The sequence below is a fragment of the Podarcis tiliguerta genome (assembly GCF_965153285.1).
Source record: "Podarcis tiliguerta genome assembly, chromosome: 2".
In the NCBI taxonomy this organism is placed as follows: Eukaryota; Metazoa; Chordata; class Lepidosauria; order Squamata; family Lacertidae; genus Podarcis; species Podarcis tiliguerta.
The window spans coordinates 81,000,449-81,028,295 of NC_139535.1; the positions used below are offsets into that span (position 1 = coordinate 81,000,449).

The 27,847-nt window shown below is 43.2% G+C and overlaps 1 protein-coding gene across 5 annotated transcripts; it reads left to right on the forward strand.

The window, feature by feature from the left end:
- Positions 1-1,377: 1,377 nt before the first annotated feature.
- On the forward strand, positions 1,378-26,455 carry PCP2 (Purkinje cell protein 2). Of its 5 annotated transcripts, none has more exons than XM_083418385.1 (7): positions 1,378-1,433; positions 10,226-10,288; positions 10,572-10,752; positions 12,616-12,734; positions 21,131-21,254; positions 22,821-22,984; positions 26,286-26,455. In XM_083418385.1, the coding sequence occupies exons 1-7, from the start codon at positions 1,380-1,382 to the stop codon at positions 26,289-26,291; spliced, it is 711 nt and encodes a 236-aa protein (XP_083274511.1). In that variant the 5' UTR covers positions 1,378-1,379; the 3' UTR covers positions 26,292-26,455. The 5 variants fall into 5 exon arrangements, with proteins under 5 accessions (XP_083274511.1, XP_083274513.1, XP_083274515.1 ...); XM_083418387.1 differs by lacking the exon at positions 1,378-1,433 and adding an exon at positions 1,716-1,820; XM_083418386.1 differs by lacking the exon at positions 1,378-1,433 and adding an exon at positions 1,845-1,878.
- Positions 26,456-27,847: the final 1,392 nt, after the last annotated feature.

The window sequence follows — 27,847 nt, forward strand, 5'->3', positions numbered from 1 at the left end:
CATAAAGTACATCATACACCCAAAGGGAAGGAAATGGCAAAGACAATAGGTATCTGTAGGAAAATGCTTTCTCTTTTAAGGGAAGGGTCTATAGCTCAGTCAGCGGTAAAGTATGTGCTTTGCATACCAAAGGTACAAATGGTATCTCCATTTGAAAGAGGCTTCTCTACTGGGAAGCTGCTGCCTGCCAGAATGGGTAATGCGGGCTAGATGGACAAATAGTTTCTCATCTCTAAGGCAATTTCCTCAATTCCTACAGATGAATATGGTGCTGATAATGTCAAGGTTGCAGATGAGATGGTGGAAATGTGATGTCACACTTACATATTTGCTCCATTAGCACCACTAGGTGCTTGGTGCTACTAGGTACAGTTTCTTGATTTCCCTTCTTTTCACATTACCTCTCATATTTACCTGTTCTATATCACATCTACAGGTAAAAAACATGGTTGTTGTCTGTTCGCAAGCTTTCCTCACCAACTTCCTCTAGCAATTACCTGTTCTTTATAATGCAAAAATTACATGCTCACACAAATATGTTTCAGTTATCTTAAAAGTGCAAAATCTTATCTGGAGTGATTATAATAATAGCTATGTTTTCTCAAACACAACATAAAAAGATTCTTGGACAGCACTATTACTGCATTTAGCAGATGTTAGAAAGCTATCAGTAAAGAACAAATTTTTTACATTGACGTCTTACACAATACAGCCATGAAAAATGTGTTCAGGGGTGTATCTTGACTAATATGATATACATTTGACTAAGAGCATTTATATAGACAGAAAAGAGAGTTAAACTTTTTACTAAGATGATGATTATGATAAAAATTTTATACCCTGCTCATCTGGCTGGGTTTTGTTAGCCACTTGAGTCTTTTGCAAAGACAAAAATGTAGACTACAGTATAAACATTTTCATAAATAATTGCAGATTGTGTGGTGTTTTGATTTGTTTTATAGACAGTTCCTGTGCATGCATCTATTTTCAACCAGATAAGATCCTGAAGAAATATTTTATTAGCTGGTTAAGTGATCCAAGATCTAATGGATCAATTCCCTGTAGGAATTTAAATTACCAGGAGAATTTTGACATCACAGAATGTTCTGGATTGGACCTGGGGTTTAGTTACTCCCTGGGATATAACTGGCCAACCTTTTGGGACCAATGAGCACATCTGGAATATTGAGAAAATGCCATAGGTGCCAATCACAAAAATAGCTGTGGCGTAATGCAAAATGGCTGCCACATCCAAAAGAGCAGTAAAAGAAAAAGAATGGTGCAGGCATTTACCAGCTGCCTCATCAGTTGGGGGTGGGGGGTGGGGCACCTACATGAGCTACCACTGCACTTGTTCACAGAGAAAGCTTTTTTTTTTTATGTCTCCTCTGCTCAAAACAGGTGGGACTGTGGGTATCAAATCCTGGCTTAAGGTGGGTGAGTACATAAACACCCTTTTTTTTTTTTTTTACACAGTGCCAGATCAATATTTTGAAAATACAAGATGTTACAGAGCTGTGGTATTTTTAAATTTAAATTTCATTCAACATACAGTACTTTAAAAACCCCACTCTTATGCAGCCCTGGTTTACCAATGCCCTGCTCATGGGCACCACCAAGCCCTACTGCAGTGCCTACTTCAATTCTGTTTGGCATATGTCTCTTTGGCTAGGCCTAGAGTGGGCCTGAGCACGCCCATTTGCAATACTCAGTTTTGATTGGATGCTGGGAATAGTGGGTCCTGGCTGTGATTGGATGCCTCCCCTCTTTTCTCGATGCAACAGAGGCTTCACTTGGAGAAGAGGCACCACTAGGCTTTGGTGAGCAAGCCATGGTGAGCGTGGTACATAGAGGTTTGAGGGGACGATGTCAGAACTTGTGAGGCCCACCTCATGCCAGCAGCTGCAGTACTGAGCACTTGCCCAAAGTGTTGTTTTGGGCCTGGCTGAAGGGACTTTAAAAAAACAAAAACTGAAGAAGGGGGTTTAGTTCTTTGTTTACACTTGAGGTAGTGCCAGGGGAAAGGGGGGACGCCCTTCACATGGCTGCCTTCACAGAAACTGCTCCTGTTCCAGAGCGGACAGTTGTTTGTTCACATTTTAGAAAGGGGGTGCTGGAGACAGCAGGGTGGATTCCCACCCACTGGCTTGCCTCCACATAGCCTGAGTGCTTGCTTGCCCCCCAATGGTCACTTTTTCTTTAAAAGGGTTGCTGGAATCTCTGGGGCATGCCTCACTTAGGACTGTTAGAAGTTGCCTTGTACCAGCTCCAGCCATTGGTATATTTGGCTCAGTATTGTCTACTATGCTGTTTGGCTGTGGTTTCGCACTGAGGACATTTCATATATATATATATATATATATATATATGCAGGTTTTGGTGTCCTCGGGTGTCTTCCCGTGTAAAAGTTGGGGTGTCTAGGCGACGTTTCGACGAGGTCTCACTCGTCATCTTCAGGCTGGTGCTTTCGGCTTCTTGTTACTGGAACAGAGCAGGATCTCAGTGTTTGAGTTCCTATAAATACTGTTGAGGAGGTGTGGTGTATAGCCTCCAATGTTCTGGGCAGAGAGGAGGTTCCCAGGCTAGTGTGCCTTTTCTTCTTTTGTTCCTTAATTACTTGAGGGATATCTTGGGTGATTTCTTGAGTGATTTCCTGAATCCCACTTAGGTGGGTCATTAGGTGTGGATTAGTTGCTAAAGCCTTCGTGTCTTGAACTCTTGAACTTTGTGAAGAGTTTTTCTGAGAAGATGGCTGTACTGCACTTGGTTGTGCTCTGGCTTGGCTTCGTGTATAGGGGCGAGCTGTGGTTTTGTGGCCTGTGCCAGCCAGATCTGTGTAGGGATTGCAGGGGGGTGCAGCATCCGGAGGTGCCACCCTGGTTTGGCTACTGGATGGTGTCTGTAATTTATCTGTGGAGGGGGTCTGGGTTTGGGTCTGGTGTGGTTGATTGGTGATGGCGTTCTGTGTGCCTCTGGATCTGGTGTCAGATTTTGTGGGGAGGGCTAATTTCCAGATGTCTGGCAAGCGGGATGTGTCGTCACGCTTGTTCATGTTGTGAGGGTGTTTCTCTATCTCGATGGCTTCCATGATTATTCTCTTGTGGTGATGTTCCATGTTAAAGAGCAATTTGGAATCTGCAAAATTAATTTCGTGTCCTGTTTCTTTCATGTGTTGGAAAAGGGAGGAAGTTTTTTCTTCTTTTTTGACGGCATTCTTGTGTTCTGCGATCCGTGCATTTATTCGTCTGTTTGTTTGTCCAATGTACGTGGCTGGGCAGACTTTGCAGGGTATTTCATAGACCCCTTGGTTTTCCAACTGAATTTTATCCTTGGGGTTTCTGAGGATATTGGCTATTTTTTGGTTGGTGCAAAAGGCTGTTTTGATATTGTGTTTATGGAGGATTTTGCTAATTTTATCTGTAGTGCCCTTGATATAAGGAAGGAGGGCTATGCCATTGTTTTCTTCTGTGTCTTGGTTTTTGGGGGGTGTTTCTTTTTGGATTAGCTTCGTAACCCTGTTTTGCTGGTATCCATTGGCAATTAACACATTTGAGAGATTCTGTAACTCAGTTGTCAAGTGGTCTTCGTCAGCCAGGCGTTTGGTTCTGGAGATGAGAGTCTTGGCTACGGAGTTTATTTGTGCAGGGTGGTGGTGTGATTGTGCATGTAAGTAGCGGTTGGTGTGTGTTTTTTTCCGGTAGATAGTGTGTCCTAGGGAGCCATCAGGTTTTTTGTAGATTAGGACGTCAAGGAAGGGAAGTTGGTTGTTGGCTTCTATTTCCATAGTGAATTGTATTTTGGGGTGTAGGCTGTTGAGATGTGTGAGGAAGCTATCCAGTTTTTCCTTCCCGTGTGGCCAAATTACAAAGGTGTCGTCAACATATCTGAGCCAAAGTTTGGGTTTGTGTTCTGACTTGTCTAAAGCATTGGTTTCAAAGTGTTCCATGTACAGGTTAGCGATGACCGGTGAGAGGGGTGATCCCATAGGTGCTCCTTCTATCTGTTTGTATCTTTGTCCATTGTGGATGAAGTACGTGTTGGTTAGGCAGTGGTTGGTCAGGTCCAAGATGTATTCGGGGGGATTGTATTTGTTTTGAATGGCTGTCAAGGCTTCATTAATGGGCACTTGTGTGAAGAGAGATACAACATCGAAGCTCACAAGTAGGTCATTGGGTTGTAGGTTTTGCTTCTTTATTGTTTCTATGAACTGGAAGGAGTTTGGAACGTGTGAAGAGATGGATTCTGCATAGGGCTGAAGTTGCTTGGCGAGAAATTTAGCGAGATTTTGTAGAGGTGAGCCTATGGAGCTGACTATTGGTCTGAGTGGTGTTCCTTCTTTGTGTATCTTGGGGAGGCCGTAGAGTTTGGGGCATCTGGATGATTTTTCTCTGGGGATGATTCTTAGCTGGATTTCTTCACTGATAGGAGAGGCTTTTATTTTGGATTTGGTGGTTTTTTCCAGATAGGTGGTGGGATCTGTTTTTATAGGTTGGTAGGTAGGGTCTTGGAGTAGATTTGATAGTTTTGCTTGGTAGTCCGATGTGTTCATCACAACAGTGGCATTACCTTTGTCTGCTGGGAGAATGATTATGTTGTTGTCTTTCCTCAGGTTGGTGAGTGCTTTCTGTTCTTCTTTGTGTAAATTGCTTCTGGGTGGTTTGCTGGAGCAGAGGATGTTGGTGACTTCAAGTCTGATTTTATTGGCTTCATCTGGATTGATTTTGGTTAGGCTAGCTTCGACTCCGCATATGATGTTTTCCGTGGGGATGCGTCTCGGGGCGACTGCAAAGTTGAAACCTTTGGAGAGTACTTTGGTTTCAGTTGAGGTGAGGATCCTGTCTGATATGTTATGTACTGTTTGTTTCATGGGTTGTTGTGGAGGGTGGCTGGGCTTCTGGCGTTTCTCTAGTTTGTGGAGTTTGTTGGTGTGTGTGTCTGTCTTGTGTGAGGTCTCCGTTTCAGCTCTCCAGACGGCTAGTTGTTTGCATTTGTCCCAGAGTGCAGGGTGGATTTTGTTACAGAGTTTGAGGTGAAGAGTGAGTAGATCTTTGTTGGTTTGGTTTAGTAGGTATCTTTTCTTGTGTAGTTCGTTTCTGATTAGAGATAGTTCAGTTCGTTTCAGGATCCTTTCGGTAGCTGGGGTTTTAGAGTGGAATTTAAGTTGGAAGCATGTGGGAATTAAGTTGTTGTCTCGGCAGTTGCGTAGGAACAAGAGATCACATAAGATGGTGGCTCTTCGGATTTCTAGTTTCTCGTAGGTTCTTGTCAGCTGGAAGGTTTCCTCCCCGTAGAGGTGAGATATTTGCTTTCGTAGATTTTCACGGGTACAGGAATGCAGGTTTTGGTGTCCTCGGGTGTCTTCCCGTGTAAAAGTTGGGGTGTCTAGGCGACGTTTCGACGAGGTCTCACTCGTCATCTTCAGGCTGGTGCTTTCGGCTTCTTGTTACTGGAACAGAGCAGGATCTCAGTGTTTGAGTTCCTATAAATACTGTTGAGGAGGTGTGGTGTATAGCCTCCAATGTTCTGGGCAGAGAGGAGGTTCCCAGGCTAGTGTGCCTTTTCTTCTTTTGTTCCTTAATTACTTGAGGGATATCTTGGGTGATTTCTTGAGTGATTTCCTGAATCCCACTTAGGTGGGTCATTAGGTGTGGATTAGTTGCTAAAGCCTTCGTGTCTTGAACTCTTGAACTTTGTGAAGAGTTTTTCTGAGAAGATGGCTGTACTGCACTTGGTTGTGCTCTGGCTTGGCTTCGTGTATAGGGGCGAGCTGTGGTTTTGTGGCCTGTGCCAGCCAGATCTGTGTAGGGATTGCAGGGGGGTGCAGCATCCGGAGGTGCCACCCTGGTTTGGCTACTGGATGGTGTCTGTAATTTATCTGTGGAGGGGGTCTGGGTTTGGGTCTGGTGTGGTTGATTGGTGATGGCGTTCTGTGTGCCTCTGGATCTGGTGTCAGATTTTGTGGGGAGGGCTAATTTCCAGATGTCTGGCAAGCGGGATGTGTCGTCACGCTTGTTCATGTTGTGAGGGTGTTTCTCTATCTCGATGGCTTCCATGATTATTCTCTTGTGGTGATGTTCCATGTTAAAGAGCAATTTGGAATCTGCAAAATTAATTTCGTGTCCTGTTTCTTTCATGTGTTGGAAAAGGGAGGAAGTTTTTTCTTCTTTTTTGACGGCATTCTTGTGTTCTGCGATCCGTGCATTTATTCGTCTGTTTGTTTGTCCAATGTACGTGGCTGGGCAGACTTTGCAGGGTATTTCATAGACCCCTTGGTTTTCCAACTGAATTTTATCCTTGGGGTTTCTGAGGATATTGGCTATTTTTTGGTTGGTGCAAAAGGCTGTTTTGATATTGTGTTTATGGAGGATTTTGCTAATTTTATCTGTAGTGCCCTTGATATAAGGAAGGAGGGCTATGCCATTGTTTTCTTCTGTGTCTTGGTTTTTGGGGGGTGTTTCTTTTTGGATTAGCTTCGTAACCCTGTTTTGCTGGTATCCATTGGCAATTAACACATTTGAGAGATTCTGTAACTCAGTTGTTAACCTGTACATGGAACACTTTGAAACCAATGCTTTAGACAAGTCAGAACACAAACCCAAACTTTGGCTCAGATATGTTGACGACACCTTTGTAATTTGGCCACACGGGAAGGAAAAACTGGATAGCTTCCTCACACATCTCAACAGCCTACACCCCAAAATACAATTCACTATGGAAATAGAAGCCAACAACCAACTTCCCTTCCTTGACGTCCTAATCTACAAAAAACCTGATGGCTCCCTAGGACACACTATCTACCGGAAAAAAACACACACCAACCGCTACTTACATGCACAATCACACCACCACCCTGCACAAATAAACTCCGTAGCCAAGACTCTCATCTCCAGAACCAAACGCCTGGCTGACGAAGACCACTTGACAACTGAGTTACAGAATCTCTCAAATGTGTTAATTGCCAATGGATACCAGCAAAACAGGGTTACGAAGCTAATCCAAAAAGAAACACCCCCCAAAAACCAAGACACAGAAGAAAACAATGGCATAGCCCTCCTTCCTTATATCAAGGGCACTACAGATAAAATTAGCAAAATCCTCCATAAACACAATATCAAAACAGCCTTTTGCACCAACCAAAAAATAGCCAATATCCTCAGAAACCCCAAGGATAAAATTCAGTTGGAAAACCAAGGGGTCTATGAAATACCCTGCAAAGTCTGCCCAGCCACGTACATTGGACAAACAAACAGACGAATAAATGCACGGATCGCAGAACACAAGAATGCCGTCAAAAAAGAAGAAAAAACTTCCTCCCTTTTCCAACACATGAAAGAAACAGGACACGAAATTAATTTTGCAGATTCCAAATTGCTCTTTAACATGGAACATCACCACAAGAGAATAATCATGGAAGCCATCGAGATAGAGAAACACCCTCACAACATGAACAAGCGTGACGACACATCCCGCTTGCCAGACATCTGGAAATTAGCCCTCCCCACAAAATCTGACACCAGATCCAGAGGCACACAGAACGCCATCACCAATCAACCACACCAGACCCAAACCCAGACCCCCTCCACAGATAAATTACAGACACCATCCAGTAGCCAAACCAGGGTGGCACCTCCGGATGCTGCACCCCCCTGCAATCCCTACACAGATCTGGCTGGCACAGGCCACAAAACCACAGCTCGCCCCTATACACGAAGCCAAGCCAGAGCACAACCAAGTGCAGTACAGCCATCTTCTCAGAAAAACTCTTCACAAAGTTCAAGAGTTCAAGACACGAAGGCTTTAGCAACTAATCCACACCTAATGACCCACCTAAGTGGGATTCAGGAAATCACTCAAGAAATCACCCAAGATATCCCTCAAGTAATTAAGGAACAAAAGAAGAAAAGGCACACTAGCCTGGGAACCTCCTCTCTGCCCAGAACATTGGAGGCTATACACCACACCTCCTCAACAGTATTTATAGGAACTCAAACACTGAGATCCTGCTCTGTTCCAGTAACAAGAAGCCGAAAGCACCAGCCTGAAGATGACGAGTGAGACCTCGTCGAAACGTCGCCTAGACACCCCAACTTTTACACGGGAAGACACCCGAGGACACCAAAACCTGCATTCCTGTACCCGTGAAAATCTACGAAAGCATATATATATATATATATATATATAATATTTTATTAAGACTTTTACATAGCAATAGAAAAAAGGAAAATACAAAAAGCAAAAAATACAAATACAAATGCAAAAAGACAAAAATAAAAGGAAAAACAAGTAAAAACAATTCCATTTTCATAATATTTCTTACATTTGCTTATATCCCAGACTTCCCCACACCTCCTCTCACTGTATTCCAATTCAAATATTTAGTCAGCAAATCCCTTCCCTCTGTCTTTTCTTAATCTTTATCTTGATATATTAAACCTTTAATTCTTCATCTTTTTAACCTTCAAATTTTACATACTCCATCACATTATCACTAATGACCTTTTAACCTCCCTCCGATGTCATTCTAACATTCATTAATTTTATAATATTTCTGTAGATAGTCTTTGAATATCTTCCAATCTTCCTCCACCGTCTCTTCTCCCTGGTCTCTGATTCTGCCAGTCATTTTTGCCAGTTTCATATAGTCCATCACCTTCATCTGTCATCTACTTACCTGGCAGTGGAGACACCTTGATCATGAAGGAGGTTTTCCCAGGGTGAGGCTCATCCATCGCACTGATTTCCATCCCTTACCTGGAGATGTCAGGGAATGAACCTGAGACCTTCTGCACTCAAAGTAGATGCCTGCTATGGCACTTCCCCATTGGTTTGCCCTTCTTCCCTGTGAAAGTGGTATGTTACTGGCTTCAGGATTTCTCCTTCGTTTTCACCAGTTGACCAGGGTGTGGGTGTGAGTGTGTTCAGTAGAATGAAGGCAGCCCTGTGCCCCCTCTGCCCTGAACTTACCTGAAATCTATTCATGCAGTATAGCTTCACATGAAAACTTCTCTTTCACAAGCATGATCTTTACATAAGATATGTCCCAAAGCAGCATCAGGCACAGAACACATCTGTCTCAATGAACTTTAAGAAAATAAAAATTACAGATAAGTTGCTCTTTAGTCCCAACTCAAATCTCTGGTGTGGAGCCATATGGATATTCGTGATCTTTACAAGGACACCCCCTCCTAAGAAAAACCTATACATATAAAGAATTTGTAGGAGTGGACTCAGATTTGAATGTTGTTTGGAGCAGATGAGAAAATAATAAGAATTGACAAATCTGTGGCATGGGATGTGCTGGATCTCTGATTCTTACATTACAGTCCATTGAGACAAATGTGATCTGTGATTTGACAGTGCTTGTTGAACATCAAGTATAAAAACCATGCCAAAGTACTTCAGTCTCCCTAGTGTCTAGGTAATTCAGTACAAACTCACTTTTTTTGGTGGTGAAGGAGGTTTCTGGAATATGCTTGGCTCTTTACATACCCATGTTGCAAACATTTTTTAATTAGTCTTCTCCGCACAATTTTTTGGTTGTGTCTCTTCTCCTGCTCTTAGATGTGACAAACATTTTGTGATGTGTCATGCCCGACAATAGCCACTTTGTGATATGCCACACGCTGCATGGCAGCTATTTTGCAACTGCTACCCACATCCCTTTATCAAAATTATAAATGTGTCCTGAATTTCAAAAAAGTTGGCAACCCCTGGGTGTTCACCCTCCCAGGGTGACAACAAAACAACAGTAGAAGGTATTAGAAATATATTAAACAATAAGATGAAGCGACAACAACATTAAGTAACGTTAAAAACAACACCAGAAGATAAACTTGTTATTAAAATGCAGTACCATAAAATCACCCAAAAGCTCACTGGATTTTTTAAATGGTTTTTCTCAAAGCCAGCAAAGTCCTAGAGAGGATATGTCAAACACAGGATGCTGTGAAAAGATTGTGCAAGTGTTTTCACAGATGCCACCACAGAAAAGGCCCTGTTAACTATTCAGTTAATTTATATACAGTTATGATGTTCTGAAATGAAACATCAAGATCTATAGGGCTATACTGATCTGAATTAACACTATATATTTCTAAACAAAAAATTCAGCAAGCTCCATGGGGATGACCCAGACTGTCCAGGAGGCTCTTGTCCTGAGGTAGAGCAACGGTTTCGTTGGGGCCTCTCTTGCTGCCTATGTTGTCTAATTATGTTTCTCTCTCAGCATATCTCATCCCAGACCATCGCTGCAACATCGTATCATCAAAGTGGGAACATGTCTGCCCAGGTAGGATTTTTTTCAAATGAGAGGTTACTGCTGAACTTGGGATATATTTCGAGAAAATGCTTACAGTTGGTCTCAGTGGCCTTTTGGGGAGCATAAAGCATAAGCCTTGAGAAGCCCATTCCCGGCCACCTATGTGACAATCACCAGAGAATCCAAATGGCTGAAAAAGCCAATCGGTTTGGAAAGAAACTGGCAAGTATGGGGAGGAGGCCAGGGGGTAAGGAAACCAGCATATCCCTCATACATTTCCCCATCTGATCCTTTGACTTGGACATTTTTGTAGGTGGTGAAGAAGAAGAGTCTTGGAAGTGTTAAGCGTCCACGGAAGTTCTTCCTGTGCTCTCTCAGGGCTCTGTCCATGCCTGGCCGCCAGTACCAAGCCTTGCCTAGTGCCTTTCTTGGTGACTATGATGCCAGCACCCGCTACACCAGCACCAAGAATACCAAGATGCCTCATTCAGTGAGTGAGTTGACATGACTCGTCCCCCAAGTCTCTCCTCTGTCCTTCATCAGGATATCCTGTTTGTTGTTATTTACCATCAGGGTCAATTTCTACTCACCTTACTAGTCATGCGCACCCTATTCCGGACCCTGCTGCCAACATTTGCTGGGCAAGTTGCCTAGAGTAACAATATGGCTCTGCTTTAATCTGGAGGCAGAAGTTAGGGCCACGGTTGCTCTTGCAAAGCTGTACAAATCCCTTGGCATCCCTGCGTCTCAAAAGATCCACTTGCCACCTGTTGAACTCAACAGCTGGCCAACTGCACCAGCTGGACCAGGTCAACCTTTGACACTCAGCTGCTCTTCCTCATACTGCAGATGTATTTAGGCTCAGTGGACTGGGCCTGCCTGTGTACCTGCTTTCTCCACCAGCCCTCAACTGTAAATAGTTCCTGACTAACAACTTTCCCAGCCCTTTTCCCCATATACTTCTTTGCTATGAAAGCCCACCTTTTCCCTTAAGAACCTTACGGCTGCTGCAGATAGTTGTTGACAATCCCCATCCACCATCAACCTTCCAACTTTAACTTCTATACAAGAAAGGGCTTCCCACAATTTAAACACTTATATGCTTCATGCAGCAAGCACATCCAGAACACAAGCTTCTTGGCCACAAGTCATATATTTCAGCTTTTATTCCATGGGCCAGAAATAAGGGCATGCAGCAGTGCTCACCAAACCCACTACCTGGTTCAGTTTTATCCCCGTGTCCCACTATGAGAAAGGAAAGTATAAAGACAGAATCGAAAGATCCTGCTTACCTAAGAGAACATTGGCTGTTTCCTATTACCCTTTTACTTCTATAGGGGTGTGGCAGAACACTGTCAGAATAATTTCCTTATTTCTAATGTGTGGGGCTAAATATATGAGTGAGCTAAGAGCGCAAGAAAGGAAATTCCATGCTCAGATAACTGTTAACGAAGTAACAAATTAGAAACTAATTCACTTTATTGCCACCTACTTAGTACAGGCCAGTGACTTTCTTCCTGTCACTATTGTGCCAAACATTTATTAGTGTAGGACTCGGCAATGGCCTTTTATATCTCTAGGAAGGGTGTTCACACATATGTGTAGCAGTGCATTCTTGACTGGGCCAAGTCTTACCTCCCACACCACCCCAGAGGGCTCTGAGTCAGCTTGAGCCAGAATTCACAGTGGCTGGCCAAGCACTAAGGCCTGTAGCTGACTCAGCTACCAGGCCCCGAAATGAGTAGTGTCATATTATGTCAGAGGTGTAGTATGTCTGACTTGAAAGTGGACCTCATGAGAAGTCAGATCATGGCTTGATTAGGGCAAGGGAAACAAGGACTGTGCTAGCAGCCTGGATGTCGCCAGATCAAAACAAATGTAGTGGCAAGAAGGAAAGGCATGTGCTTTCCTCAGTTTCCTTGTGGTGCAACACATGTGCATGTACACACATGGGAACACATAAGCACACACACACTCACTAACAAAGTGTGTGTTGGCTCTTTTGAGACAATTATCCAGGATAATCTTTATGCAGATTACGGGGATCCGATGGAGGGAGCAGATTGGACGCCTGTGTTTATTAAAATATGGATTTTGATCTCCTGTGTGGAGAGAGTGAGGCTGTGCGGGGGAGAGGGTGGCACTGAGCCGGCGAGGGGGTGCTTACTGCTGTAGTTCTGTATAAATCACTAAGAGCAGCGGGCATCAGGACTGTCAGAGTGGCCAGAGGGCAGGGAAAGTGCACAGCGCCGACAAGTCCTGTACCACCAACTCAAGGGGATAAACAGCTTTTTCGCTGGGGGAAGGAACCTATTTTGAGCAGTACTTACAGGAGGGGTGTTTCACAATGACAACAGTAGAAGCCAAAACTGAAGAGGAGGAGAAAAAGGAGCCAGATTCAGCACCAGCTCCAGCTCCAGAGGCATTGCCAGAGGCAGCGCCAGAGGCAGCACCAGCATCCAACCCATCAAGCGGGGTAAGGTTGGCCTGGACATGGTGCCGTGGGCTGCAAATAGAGGTCTTCATCCAGTTTTTCCACTGCTGTGGGACTTAGAATGTCTGTGGCAGCCATTGAGTTTGGGCTCAGGGTGGGGGAACGGGCTGGGGGAGTGGCATAGGAGTAGGAGTCATTTATGGACAGGTGGGACCCACAATTAATTGGATACCGTTAGAAAAGAAAATGCGTCACACATTCTGTTCTGGTAGCATTCTGACATGTCCATTTCTGATGGCTCTCTCCCACTCCTTTCATTTGGTGCTCAGGTGTCAACCTTCTCTCCTGTATTAGTTTCCTCATTATGTTCTGCCCTTTCCCTCCACATCTGATAGTCATTATTAGTTGGTTGTGTGCAATGGGGCACTTTCTTCCAGTTATGGTTTTCTGTGTGTCTACATTGCCAGCATCTATTTGTCTATAACCCCTGTGTGTTTCTGTCATCAACGGCCTTGCTTTCTTGTGTGACATTGATTCATGTTTTCATGAGCATTACTCAATAACCCTTTCCTTCAGTGACTTCACTTTATGGATTGGTATATTTCTGACCGCATTTAAATGTGAGAACTAATGATATAAAGTTTATATAATTGAAAGACACTAGAATATGAGCGGGTATTTTTTTCAGCTAATTGGCGATTACATACGAGTGCATGTACAAACACAAAATCCTTTTATCAACTTTAAAAGTTAAAGAAAAATGCTGTCAAAGTGATACCCAGCTTGATGGGGTAGCAGTTCTTCACAACGAGGTCTAGATTCTTTGGTTCTTGGGACCTTTCTAGTCATATGGTACTTCACAGGCTAAAGCAGTAGTGGGAAACCTGTGGCCCTCCAGCTCTTGCTGAACTACAGCTCCCATGATTCCTGAGATGGGAATGCTGGCTGGGGATGATGGAAGCTGGAGTCCAACATCTGGAGGGCCGTAGGTTCCCCACCCCTGGTTCAAAGCAAGGCCATATTCTGAGATACAGGAACACAAGAAGCACCAATTCAACAGGAAAACATCTTGTGGAAACTAGGGATTCTGAACAAGATTAAAGGGTTATAGTAGAAACACGAATTCTACTTTTGAACATCTAGGGCAACATGGTAGCAAGACAGAGGATATATGCAATATCTGGTTGGGTAAGGAACATGGCACTTTGAGGTTCCTGAGAATAATATTCTGACCATTCTTTGACCCTTCATTTTGGAGGATGTTGAAAATTCAAGAGTGTTGAAAAAAGCAGCTGTGGTTTTTAGATTAAAAAATAAATGGGCCTGATAGTAAGGAGCTGAATGAAGAGTCTTTGCTAAGAGTGGTTGGGGAAAAATATATATGAGGCAGACTGTTTAGGGAAGAGATGTCAGTCCCTGTCAGTGGTTACTTGAGCCTTGAAGTCTGAGATGGTAAAAAAAAAAAGCCTAGCTGGGCCACATTTATCCATTTGAATCACACTGCCAGACGTAGTGACTAACCTCATGTATAAATAAGCATATCTTTGTAGCCAAATGCCCCCATTAAGTTTAATTTTTCAGTTAGTGCAGCAGGAGGACCAGACCACACAGTTAGAAAGGAGATTAATGCCTTAATTCTGAACACTTGCTGGCTTCGCTCCAGTGCTGACTGATATTCCTCCCTCCCCCTCCATGTCTATCACTTCCTCTACAGTTTGGCCTCAATCCCCTTTGTATCAGCTTAACCCTGCCAATTCTTAGTTGCTGATTTCCAATAGGGTGCTCTGTTCTCTTTGCCCTCTCATGTCTGGTTTCTAAGGTACCCTTGGTGTTTTTTCTAACCCAAGCATACCTCAGGTTCCCTAATGCGCTAGGGTTGGGTGTCTTTCTTTCAAAGCTAATGTCCAGATCAAGCACCAGCAACAGGGTGGGCTAGAGGAGTTGCCTTCCAACTCTATGATTCTATGTGTACTGCTTCCAGTTTCACCAATCTGACCCCTGCCACCTGACCCCTAGGGCTAAGGTGTTATTGACTACCCCCCCCCCCCCCAATTTTCAAATTTGTGTATTGTGTATTATGCATTCATCTTCCACAATCACCACTCCCTCCCTCTATATACTGTGACCTTGTTATATGATACCTGAGGCCTTCCTGCCCATAGCAACTCCCCTGTTGCATCCAAACACTGTTCCATTTTTTGTTCTTCCTTAATGTTGTAGTTGGATCTTTATCCTTCCTCACTTTTCCCTAGTCAATGCTAGAAAATTATCGGAGGAAGTGAAGCCAGGAGCTAGAAAGGTGCCAGGACACCTCAGCTTGACATTGATCCATTTATTATCCCTTCACATTTCTGTCTTGTGTAAATGACCGCCTTTGTTGATGGCTTCCCCCCTCAAATGATAGCTTATAGATTTGGAAGAAAACATCCTTTACTCTATATGGTGGAGAAGGGCAAGCTATTAATAATAAGAATAATTTAATAACACTTTATTTGTTTCCTGCCCATCTGACTGGGTTTCCCCAGCCACTCCAGCATATATAAAAACATAATAAAGCCTTACTTCTAGTAATACCATCCCTTCTCCAGTATATCTGATGCCTGCATAGTCAGTAAACAAATAGGCAATCACATGGACAACTTTGCAAAGCTACTTCTTCGTTCTGTCTGCTCACCAAAATGAGTAAGCCTCCTTGACACAGAAAAGGCCTACTGTACCTCTTGGATTGGAGCCCTATGACTCTGAATCTTATATATTGGCTTATCTTTGCCTTGAGAACCTCTTGACCCACTTAACCGTGAAATGGTAAATAATGCTTCCGCAGCTGTACAATGCATGTTGGTTGAATTGTTTTGTGAAATTGTGGGAGGATGTGGTGAATTCAGTTGCTCTGTCTCAAAATAGGGAAGAGCAAAGGTTGATTTTATTACCAGTATGGCAAGGGTAATAGGCTGCAGTGCTTCCTTGAATCAGTGCTCTCGGGTTTGGAAGAGCAAGTGGGGAATAGACCAATTTAAGATGCAGAGGTTACATGCCTACCAAGCGGTTTCGAGTGTTTGTGGTAATGATTTATAAACAAGCAATGGATGTTGTCTTCCACACACTTATATGTAGATGATTTACCACCCAGCTGCAGTTATTTCCCATCTACCTGCTTTCTGTGTGTGAGTGTACAATGCAATGGAAAAATTATTATTTGATACAATATGGGGAGAGAAATATAAATAGGGCACACTGGGAGAACCAAATAGCAACACTCTTTTTTCCCTTTTTTTTTTACAGCTAAAAAGGGGTTATGAAGAAGTATTTGTAGATAGCTGTAACAGAGACAAAAGTGTGTTGCTGCCAACCCTAGAAATAAGGGGTTTGGGGATTGTTATATGTTGCCAGATGACTTGGAAAAATGACCACAATTGTCTGGCTCTTTCATTAGCAGTATATTCTGCATATAGGACTCATGATAGCTTTATGCTGTTTTAAGTTATTGTGTTAGAATTGTGTTGTTGTTGTTGTTTGTTGGTCAATGCAATTTTGTTCATGCCTTTTTGATGCACCTGATCCTATCATCGTACTACAAGAAATCACAGTGCTGTAACAATCTGTACTGTATTACACTTGTACCGGTGTACAACCATTCGCTGCGCCAGCGTGCGACAATGAATGTTCATGAACATTCTGTCAAGATATTTGCAGGCCAGCTTTTCTAATGGAGAACCTTTTATACATATAGGGTCCAGGGATGGGAATAGCTTCAGAGAAACAGATTGAGGGCTGGAAAGAGAACCCAGAAGGTAGGGAAGATTTGGGGTGCCCCGAGTCAAGGTAATTGAAGGAGAGGAACAAAGTAGGCAATGGGCTAAGAAAGGGGAGCCTGAAGAAAGGAGACAGCTTGGGGGGGGGGGAATAATCTGAGGCAATTTCACATATTGATTTGGACTCATGCTACAATTCTTTGGGTGCAGGTTTTCAGATACTTTGGAATATCATTTATTTGAGTTGATGCAATTAGATTGTAGCCAATGCGAAGCATATATGCAAACACACACATACTCATCTGTATTCCACAACTGCAAATGTGGAATGTTTGCTGATGTGACAAGATAGTCACAGTTACAGGTTGGTTGTGTGCTGTTGTGCATGGATAAGCAGCAGGATTACTGTGGTGCATCAGACTTTTAAACTTTAAATGGTGTGGGGTGGTGGTGGATTGCAGGACCTTCCATTCCATTTGCACTTCCACTGACATTCCCTTGCCTTGCAAAGCTATGAAGCTCTGAGTTTTTATGGCTCTGGCTGTTTGAGGATTCCCTTTTCCCTGTTTACTATTTTTCCTTACATTCTGTTCTACTTTTGCAAATCTTGGAGCTTCTCCAAACCTGCTGACACCTTCGCCTTGTACATGACCAGTACCATTTTGGCTACATAAATAATGTCACTCCCAGCCTGAACACTGGAAATAAAGGGAATGATGGGCTTGTGCAAATAATGTTTTCAATAGTACATTATATAATTTGTTTGGGTTCATTTTGGATAATTTATTTTGTGTTTGTGCCTGCTGTCTCAGATTAGGAGCAGGCTACCTGGGCTCCATTGGGACATGTTCAAGAATACCAACTAAGGACTACTATCGCCAGGAGAAAGAGGCTGCAGCTGCCTAATTGCTCCACTGTGGCCAGCTACACTATCACAACAAGTCACAGGCTTGTCGCACAACAGTGGGTGCTGATTTTAGGGAGTTTTTATTCCTAGGCTCTGTGATGTAACCCCAAAACAGTTCCCCAAAATATTAAGCACAGTCTGTTTCGGTATACAGCACTTCAATACATAGCTGCACTCCCCTTCTTAACTGAAACAGGAAAGAAGTCAAACTTTGTGTAATGTTGTTTGTTATTCTTCATACTGCGTCTAGGAAAGAATTTTTCTTTTTTAAACTTTAAAAAAGCAAGCAGCTGTGTTGCATCCTGGTAGTGTATCCAGCAGCATTTTTTAAAGTAAAGAACAAAGCATGCATTTGCAGACACTTCATTGTGAAAAGAAAAGGAAAAGTCCTAAAAGGAAATTGTATAGATTTTAATCAGTTTTTTTTTTGTTTGTTTGTTTTTGTAAAAGGCTATAGTCATCCTCATATTCAAGTCAGAAAGAAACTTTCTGACCTGCTGGGAGCCCTCAAGTTATATCTAGAAGATGAAAGAGAAGGCCTGTTAAAGCAAGCACACCTGAAAGACTGTTCCAAACCCCCCAACCTCCACACCGCACCTAACCTCAATAATTTCTCATAATGTAACAGAACAGAAAAAACATACCTGGGTGAGATCAATGGCTTTCCAACCATGTGGTTTTCCTGAAGTGAATGTTGACATTATTCCCACATAGATAGTGAAATAAATTTCCTTTGAACCTAAAACCCAATTTGCATTTTAATATGAAAATCTAATGTTCTAATGAAATATTAATTTCTAAAGAAAAGGAAAAGGTAACTTGTGTTAGCCTATAAAAAAATTCAAAAATCCATATTATGGCAATATGTTTATTAGGCCAACACAAAATAGTATACAAATTTATGGAGCCAATTATGATATAGTTTTTTTAAAAAAAACAATGGGGTGCATGGATTAGCAAAAAAAACAACAACCCCACAACTGGGCAAAGAATGAAAATGGAGTTTGTGGAATCCATTAAAAACCTGCTGCCTTTCCCGATAATTCAAACACTGTACAAAATGAAACTTAGCTCCATATAGTATAATAGTTAAATCACATTTAACAGTTAAAACACTGAGCTGTGAATACCCCAGTTCAAACTTCAGATCAACCTTGAACTCACAAGATGGCTAAAAGGCAAATGGAAGATTTCACACTTAAAAAAAACCACAAAAAAACCTCAAACCTGCACATCCAATTCTATCATTTCTAAAGCCTGAAATCCACAGACCTATGATAATTATTATTTGAAGAAGGACAGGGGGTGGGGGTGGGGGTGGGGAAACCTAGCTTTATGATGAAATAAGCCTCTTAAGGGATGTCATTTGACTATATCAATGAGAAAAATAAAAGTGACTTGTTTGAATAAAAGCATTCCAAGAGAGACTGTAGGAACAGCTTAGAAATCTGGTATGAGGAGGCAAATGATAGTCAGAGACTGAGAATGGCTAGAAATGTGTTCAGCAGCAGGGCTTTTTTTCACTCGGAACTCCACTCCAGCACCTCTCAGGTGGGCGCCATTGCCTTTGTAAGAGAACAAGGGCATACCTTCCAAGATTTCTCTGATGAAAATAGGGATGTCTCATTCCATAATAATTTTACTATTTATACCCCACACATCTTACTCTGTTGCCCCAGCCACTCTGGGCAGCTTCCAACGCATATAAAAATATAATAAAACATTAAACATTTTTTTAAAAAAAACCCTTCCCTATACAGGATTTCCTTCAGATGGCTTGGGGGTTGGATAGCTCCATACCTTCCAATATTTCTCCAATAAAAATAGGTACCTTCTAAGGAAAAGTGCAACATTCCAGGATCAAATCAGAAACTGGGACGGCTTCTCTAAATCAGGGACGTCCCTGGAAAATGGGGACACTTGGAGGGTCTGCAAGGGAGTCATTCATGGTGAGTTCCGGCACCTCTTTTTGTAGAAAAATTGCACTAGTTAGCAGTATTGGGAATTAAGTAATTGAAGCAGCTGCATGGGGAGGTGGGTGGATTCTCATTGTTCAGAGTTGCTTTAGTCAGACACAGTTGGCTTAGGTCAGCTCTTATGCACCAGAGCAAATTGGGGCTTTATGCTTCTTTTTAGCCTGAACATATTGGCGACTAAGGAGGCAGCTTCGCACATTATGTTCCTTTGTAGGTCTTGTGTGTGTAGGAAATTAGATGTGCCTCATCTGTGTCAGTTCCATTACCTGCACATGTGGTAGGCAGCCCCAGTTGACTGTGGGTTCTTGCAGCAAGTGCACACCTTGAAAGATACATGGCTGTATTAGCTGTACAAGACAAGCAGTGTTCTACAAAGAAGTTATAGCCATGCTAGAAATTTGTCACATGTGTGGAGTGTGCTTGAGAGGCCTTGTGTCATTGTGTGCTCCGAGGAGCACTCCGTCAACAAGACAGTGTCAGTCTAGGTATATGATCCTAAGGAGAGTTGTTAACTGCAAGGATACTTATCTCACAGTGCACATGGTCCATAACATAATCTTAGGCTTTAGGCTACAAAAAATCCCTTGTTTTCAGACTTTAAACAAAGTGACTGTCAAACATAGGGCCAAGGTGCCTTCGGCTCCCCCAATAAATTATTTAAGGGCACTGCCCCCCTCCAAAGTTGATGGGCATTGCCATTCAAATGGTGTTCATGCACCACATCATATGATTGATTATGTGGGGTGGGGCTTACCTCCCCTCTCCCAATATTTTATTCAAGTTGGCACAACTGCTGTCAAAAGATGGGTAAGATCACCAACCTTCAATCCACTGGAGAATCAGCCAGCATATTGGGGTAAATTAAGGGATGAGGAAACTTTTGCCATACTAAGCAGATCTAGAAACAGAAATCGGCATTATACTGAATGTGATGTGTTGTTGTTGTTGTTGTTTAGTCATTTAGTCGTGTCCGACTCTTCGTGACCCCATGGACCAGAGCACGCCAGGCACTCCTGTCTTCCACTGCCTCCCACAGTTTGGGCAAACTCATGCTGGTGGCTTCGAGAACACTGTCCAACCATCTTGTCCTCTGTTGTCCCCTTCTTCTTGTGCCCTCCATCTTTCCCAACATCAGGGTCTTTTCCAGTGAGTCTTCTCTTCTCATGAGGTGGCCAAAGTATTGGAGCCTCAGCTTCAGGATCTGTCCTTCCAGTGAGCACTCAGGGCTAATTTCTTTCAGAATGGATAGATGTGTGTGTAGTTGGGTCCAAAAACATACACTTTAAACATCAAAAGCCAGGGTAAAGAGGCGCTTGCAGAGCTGTTGTAAGGATTATTGAGATGATGTGTGTGAACTGCTTTGTACACTCAAAATACACTATATAAATGCTAAGTACTGTTACTGGTAATGCCTATCTTATGCCTACACATCCTTGTACATAAAATGTACAGGAAGCTGTGTAACTTCCTGACTGGTTAAGTTCAACAAGGCAGAGGAAGATGTATTCTCCACATTTCCCACAAAAATCCAGCTCTGACAGATGAAGATAGGATCCGCAGAGGAAGACACCACAGAACTGTTTGTAATCCAGTACCATATAAGAGAGTTGAAAAACCCGTCGGAGGCATGTGTGTGTGTCTCACCTACCTGCAGCAATTCCTGCTGAGTGCTTTGGCAAAAGTTAGGAAACAACACAGCTTTGCTCCTCACGTTGCTGATGAAAGCCAGCCAGAGGGGAGGACCCACAAGGGCACAGGATAGATGATGTCAGGCCCTGTTTATTTGTTGTCCTTGTTTTGCAGTCGGGTTCCCCAGAACAAGAAGGATTCTTCAGTCTGCTGACCCACGTACAAGGAGGGCGCATGGATGAGCAACGATGCAACATTCAGATTGTTCACAACAAGAGCGGCTCAGACACTGAGAAGAGTGAGTTAACCAAGGCTGGGTGAGAGGGGCAAGGAAGGGGGCAAGTTCTGGTCAGTGGGCACATTTTTGCAAAAGCTAGCAAAAGCAGCTCTTGGTCCTGACTACCCCATGCGTAGGTGAGGTCCATCTCTTCTTGGAGGCCGTTTTCTCATAAAACTGCTGACCCCAGTCCTCAGATTTTGGTAATATGTGAACAACTGTTATGGACCTGCTTTTGAAATTCTATTAGGTCATAAAGTCTTCCAATGCATTTGTGGATCATAGGTACAAAGCTAGCTAAAAGCATCATTGCACAATGAAGTAAGGATGAGAGAGAGAGATTTGATTCAGGGTAGGGCTCTGATATCTAGTCCCACTTATGCAATAACATGGTGATTTTCTTATTCTGGATGGTTTGGGGAAACCCCCAGGACAGTGCATGGGAAGAAGAAAGGGGGGATCGTTCCTCCTGGCAAGCTGAAAAGCTTGCGCTGATGGGACAATTGCCATAGTACTATGCTAAATTTCTCCCTCAGTTTGCATTTAGAGGTCAAGCTGTCTTTGCATTTTTTTAAAGAGCAAAATGCAACCATCTTTTGGAATTCATACTTCTCCAAATATTGTAATGCAGCTCTCCAGTCAAGTAGCATGTACCAAAAAAAATGCATATTTAGGGTAGTCATATTTCAAAAAGTAAAAACCAGGACACCCCAAAAGCTGTTGAACTTTTTCAAGGAAAGCCCCCAAATTGTTGAGCTTTGGTTTTTTCAAAAAAAACACAAAAAAAATGCCTAAGATCTGGGATAAAGTGCCGCCTTTTGGAAATTCCCCACGGATGTCGATTCCGCCTTTGAAATCCCGGATGTATGGCAGCCGTAGCATAAAGTGTGCATAAAATGCATATATATTAGATAAAATATCATTTAAAAATTCATATTAGGGAAATTGTTTTGTGAAAAATAGTATAGTAGGCATAAGTGTAATATTGGGTAAATGAGTAACTGAGAGAAACAAAAACTGATACATTTACCCCCCCCCCCCCAGCTTTGTATCAGGAAAGCTGACTCCACAGAGAGGTAAAGGTAAAGGGACCCCTGACCATTAGGTCCAGTTGTGGCCAACTCTGGGGTTTGCGGCACTCATCTCCCTTTATTAGCCGAGGGAGCCGGCGTACAGCTTCCGGGTCATGTGGCCAGCATGACTAAGCCACTTCTGGCAAACCAGAGCAGCGCACAGAAATGCCGTTTACCTTCCCGCCGGAGCAGTACCTATTTATCTACTTGCACTTTGATGTGCTTTCAAACTGCTAAGTTGGCAGGAGCAGGGACTGAGCAACGGGAGCTCATCCCGTCGCAGGGATTCGAACCGCCGACCTTCTAGGCTCTGTGGTTTAACCCACAGCGCCACCCGCGTCCCTTATACTCAACAGGGAACTGTTGTGCTAATTGGAGGGTGCTCTTTCTGCTGAATCTGATACCAAATGCTGATTGCTAGAAGTCCATGATACCTGAGGGAGGCAAGATCAGTCCTAGTGCTGTGCTCCCTCTGTATGCCTTTCCCTAATGCCCTTTTCCATTTCTTGGGCAGAGAACAGCCCCAGCCCACCCCCAGAGATGGACAACTTCATGGATATGCTGGCACATACGCAGAGCCGGCGGATGGACGATCAGCGGGTCAGCTTCAACTACCTCCCAGGCTTCCAAAACGCTGACCGTAATGCCAGCAACAAACCGGCCTCTGGGGCCACCAAGGTGAGAGGGAGATGGGAAAGCAGTGGGCGGGGCAGGGAGACTCTGGGTTCTATCTTGACTTAGACATGCTTAGAGCAGAACCATTAAGTCCCTGTTAATGGGACTAATGGAAGACCCGCATGTCTAAGTCTAGGTCACAGTAAAACTGTAGCACAGCTGGAAATGCACGTGAGTCAGGCTATGTCACAGTCACAGCCTGTTTCTGCAAACACAGCTTGTTTCTGGAAACAAGCAATAGGATTTGTAGAGGCACTGTGGCTCATTGGACTTGATGTACTTTTAAAAAATATTTGCCCTGTCTTTCCACTCTAAAAGGTGACATACATAAACAATTCACACCAATAACTAAAAACCATATCAAATATTGAACAATAACAGAAATGGAGAACAAGCTGAAATGGCAAAACAATGCAAATAATAGCAGTAAAAATCCTCAAAAGACATCACAGTGAAAACAAAATGCAAACATTTCACCGCCAACATACCACCATCAAAGTTCATGTTTTGTTGTGCAAGCATTAAAAAAACCTGCAAAATATGTTTACTAGAGATGAAAGTAGGATGAATACCAAGAAAATATAATGCATTCAATACCATGAAAAGCAGCACTGTCTATCTCCGAATAAACATCAGTTTCATCTGTGCCACTACCATGATTTTCGCTTAAAAGACATTCTGCCTACTAGAGGGCAGTATCACTTGTTCCCTCAGGACACTGCACACTAGCAGAAAACTTACCTTTTATTACTAAAATTGTTTGCTTCCCATTTTCTTAAAGCTAAACTGATGCTTAAAGCTCAACTGGCAACTATTGTCTGTTAACAAGAGTTTCTGCTAGTTCCCACATTCACTTGCAGCAACAAGTAGGATACCATCTCTATCTACACAGAGCAGATGGCAAAGAGTTGATGCATCATAATTTATTTTGCATGTCTGCATACTAAGAGGCTTCTGATTTCTGTTTGTTTGTTTCCACATTAATAGCATTCACACTTGACACAAGTAACTCAAGATTTTAATGTGAAAAAGCAGACACGCATGCATACACCCACATACCGTTATGCTCTATTTTTATCTCAAGGCCACCTTTATTCTATTTATATCTATAAAATTGTAACATACAGCAAATGTATTTCTGCTTGCATATACTATCATCATCATCATCATCATTTACTTTTGTTACCCGCCCTTCACCATAAAGTCCCAGACAGGTTCCATCTAAAAAAATAAAAAGAGTATGGTAAAATAAAACAGCCCCACTCCAAAGTGCCATACAATGCAATATGTACATATCAACAAAACAGATGGTATATGGGGAGACACTAGCAACAGTGCTTTCTTTCTTTAAAAATGTTTAGGGGTACTCTAATTTTTACTCAAGAAAATCACCATGTTATTGTTCAAATCGGGAAAAATAAATACAGTAAATGGACAAAAGTACAAAGATTCACAAAATGTTTAGGGGTATGCGTACCCCTGCATCCCCCCAGAAAAAAGCACTGACTAGCTATACTGATTCAGTCAAAGGCCAGTGAGAAGATGTGCTTCTTCAATGACGATGACAAGAAACAGTGTCTGATGCCCCCGTGTAAGAAGGAAATTCCACAATTTTGTAGCCATTACGGAAAAGGCTCTCTTGCGGGCCATTGCCCTTTGTACCTCCAAGGAGATGTGCTATATAAGTACATTGCAGACATTAGGGGACTGGGATTAGCCATTACATAACCACTGTGGCCTCCGAGATGCGACTGTGGGCTACTTCATGTAGCAGCTTCTCCTTCTCTTCCTTTCACCCCATCAAGCCTACTTGGTTCTATCTACCAGCCAGACCTGCATAAACAAACACAAGGTTCTACAACACTCATTATCTGTAAATAAGTCATATTGTGCTTCTCATCTTTGAGGGCTGGAGTCAGCTAACATGCCCCACTAGGAGAAGCCTGTGCAATGGGAATTTCCCTCTCCCCCTATGCACTCCCAAATTATTGGAGGGTCCAGGAGAACCTCCAAAACAGCATGCAGGGGGAAGAGAGGGAACATGGTTCCATCAGGCTAGCAGTAGACCTTGCATGGATGGAGCAATCTCCTCAGCGCTCTGTTGAATTCCTCCATAAAAACTAAATTACCAAACCTGTTTTCAGTGTCCTTTTGCAAAGTAGCCAATCTATCACTTTCTGCCACTGAGGAAGAGCAGGAACATACACCCTGCAGAGAAGAGCAGTTACGCCGCAGAAGATGTCCCTCCATACATATCCGCACAATGTCTTTTCCCTGTGGCCCCATTAATACTCCTGAATGATGCATGTATTAACCTTCCTTATTGAGTCTCTTTGACAGACTGTCACTAACCCTTGCCCTGCTCGGGGTGGCCTTGTGATATTCTCCTTGTTATTCAACTGATTAACTCTTTATTTCTGTTTCTTTCCTGTGTTTTCTGGCTGGAACAACATGAGGCCTTGTCTGTGCCGTACTGTGTCGTGTCCACAAGAGGCATCTACAGGATGACACTTTCTACAAAACTTGTTCATGTCCCGGGGCTAGGTTTGACTTGGTGTCATGGATGTAAAGTGAATGCCTAGACACATAGGGCCTCTGCAAATCTATGCACACTTCTTCTGGGCCACAGAAGGGACATGGCACATGGCACATGAAGGAGCATTAGCTGAATCTAGCTAAAGAGAAAGACCAATCAGTTGTTGCATTCTAGGATCCTACTTGCCTATTGTTCTAGGATCCAAGCTTAGTACATAACACTGAACAGGCTGGGCAGTAAGGCATGTTCTGCCTTTTGACAACCCTGTGGTCCTGACATCCATGAAACAGTGAAGCAAGCCTGGGAGGCAGCTCTTTAGGTGCTGGAAATGGGTCCAGAAGTTTATGAAAGGCAAAGTTTGAAAATGCCATCATTTGCCTAGATTACGGTAATCACCCACAAATGCCCAGGGTTCAAGTAGCAGCCCCTTCCTTCCTTCCTTCTTTCCTTCCTTCCTTTCCTATCCTTGGGGTGCTTGGACCTAGGCACTCAATGGCCAAGCCATTCCTAGCTTGTGGTTACAATAGATGGTTTTGGCTCTCTACAGGCAGGTGGGTGTCAGGTAACACTTCGAGACACAGGTCACCAGCGCATATGAGAAACAGCAACAGCACACACTGCATCCACCCACAGCCTCTTGGAATCTTGATGGAAGTCTGTTCAATGTTTCTGTATTTATGTGTCTGTATGTGCCATGGGCAGCTCTATAGCGAGGGAAACGCTCCCGTCCTTGGCTGCACTACCACTGCTGTATTTTCTTCTTTGCAGAAATGAGTACCTCCCCAGTCCTGATCAGGGAAGGTGGCAGACAGACACCGACCTAATGCCACCAAGCACAGCACTCCGCCACTCGCCCAATAGCAACCCCTCACTGCAGTACCCGCCCTGCTCATTCTCTGTACATGTCCTGCCAGTCCAATAAAGACTCAGATGGTTTCTTCCTTGTCGGTTTCCTTAGCAGATGACCCTTAGCAGCAGGGGAGCAGGGAAACGAGAACTGCACTCTTGTACATGAAACAACCATTGCAGATAGCATGCTCTCGTGGTGGTAAGAGGGGAGGTAAAATTGCACTGTCACTCCCAGCTGCTCCTGGAGTTGGAATCCTGCCTTTCCCTCTGATGAACTGAGCATAATTCACGGGTGTCCTTCATGTCACAACCACTTCAATAAATTTACACCTAAATACAGTGTCACTATTTTCAAGAAGTCACACACTGGCAATTTCAGGTTACACAATTAAAACCTGATTTGGACCTCTTCTGCGACAAACTAGCTTTCTGTTCCCTCCCCATCCCAAGTTAAACTTTTTGCAATAACTGACAGGAAAATGCTCCAGAAAGTGTGGGATTACATTTGCTTGAAGCAACACTGAACCTCCCTGCAAACAAGTCAGAATGTTCAATAAAGAGCCAACATCTTATAACCTCCTTGCAAATTTTGTATGAAAAAATCAAGACAAATGCTTAACAAACCGGTCATCTGGATGCGACTCAAGTGCATGTTCCAAACCCCCTGTACCAGATGGGTAGCTGGGCCTTTTCACATTAGTAGTAAATGAGCAGAAAAATTGTAGGTATATGGGGGGGAAAGCACATAGAGGGCAAATCTTAAAATGAGTTTAATAAAGGACTGTCAGAAGTGGCCCTTAGAGTGAAAAGGTAAGTGTTGGGGGCTGAACAGTAACACATGGATGAGTGCGGTGGGATTGTATACACATGTTGACACACCCCCATCATTGGACCTGTGGCCCTCCGCTGTTTTCATTGAAATCGCTTCCTATGAAACATTCTGAAGCAATTTAAACAAGCAACAAAACAAGCACAATGAAAACATATATAAAAACAATTTCAAATCCAACACAAACGAGGACAAAAAATTCCACTTAAAAGGGCTTATTGGGGAAAAACCAAGGTCTTCAATAGGCATCCAAAAGACAGTAAAGACAGCACTTATCCGATGTATAACAGGGAGTTCCAAAGGGTAGGTGCCACCACAGTAAAGGCCCAGTTCCTGTGTTACATGAAATGAACCTTCTGTAGAGACAATAACTGCAAGAGGCCCTCTCCTGCTAAGTAGTGGTGATCAGTTATATATAAGGGATGAGACAATATTTTAGGCATTCTAGTCCCAAACCACACAGGGCTTTGCACACTAGTACTTGTCAGGAGCTCAGCCTACACTCGAGTAGGACCCTGGCAGAGACACATGCCCAACTGGCATGTTCCCTTCCTCCTGGTCAATCATTCGGGAGCTTCAAAAGCTTTCTTCAGCCCGAACAGCACAGTGACCGATGCCAACAGAGTCTTCGCAACTTGCATGACAGACCTCA

Excerpts from the sequence above, each read along its gene's own strand:
- PCP2 (XM_083418385.1), top strand. The coding sequence starts at position 1,380 with ATGTCTCCTCTGCTCAAAACAGGTGGGACTGTGGGTATCAAATCCTGG. Across the intron at positions 1,434-10,225 it reads GTATCAAATCCTGGCTTAAG|CATATCTCATCCCAGACCAT; the intron begins GTGGGTGAGTAC and ends TTTCTCTCTCAG. Across the intron at positions 10,753-12,615 it reads CAAGATGCCTCATTCAGTGA|TAGAAGCCAAAACTGAAGAG; the intron begins GTGAGTTGACAT and ends CAATGACAACAG.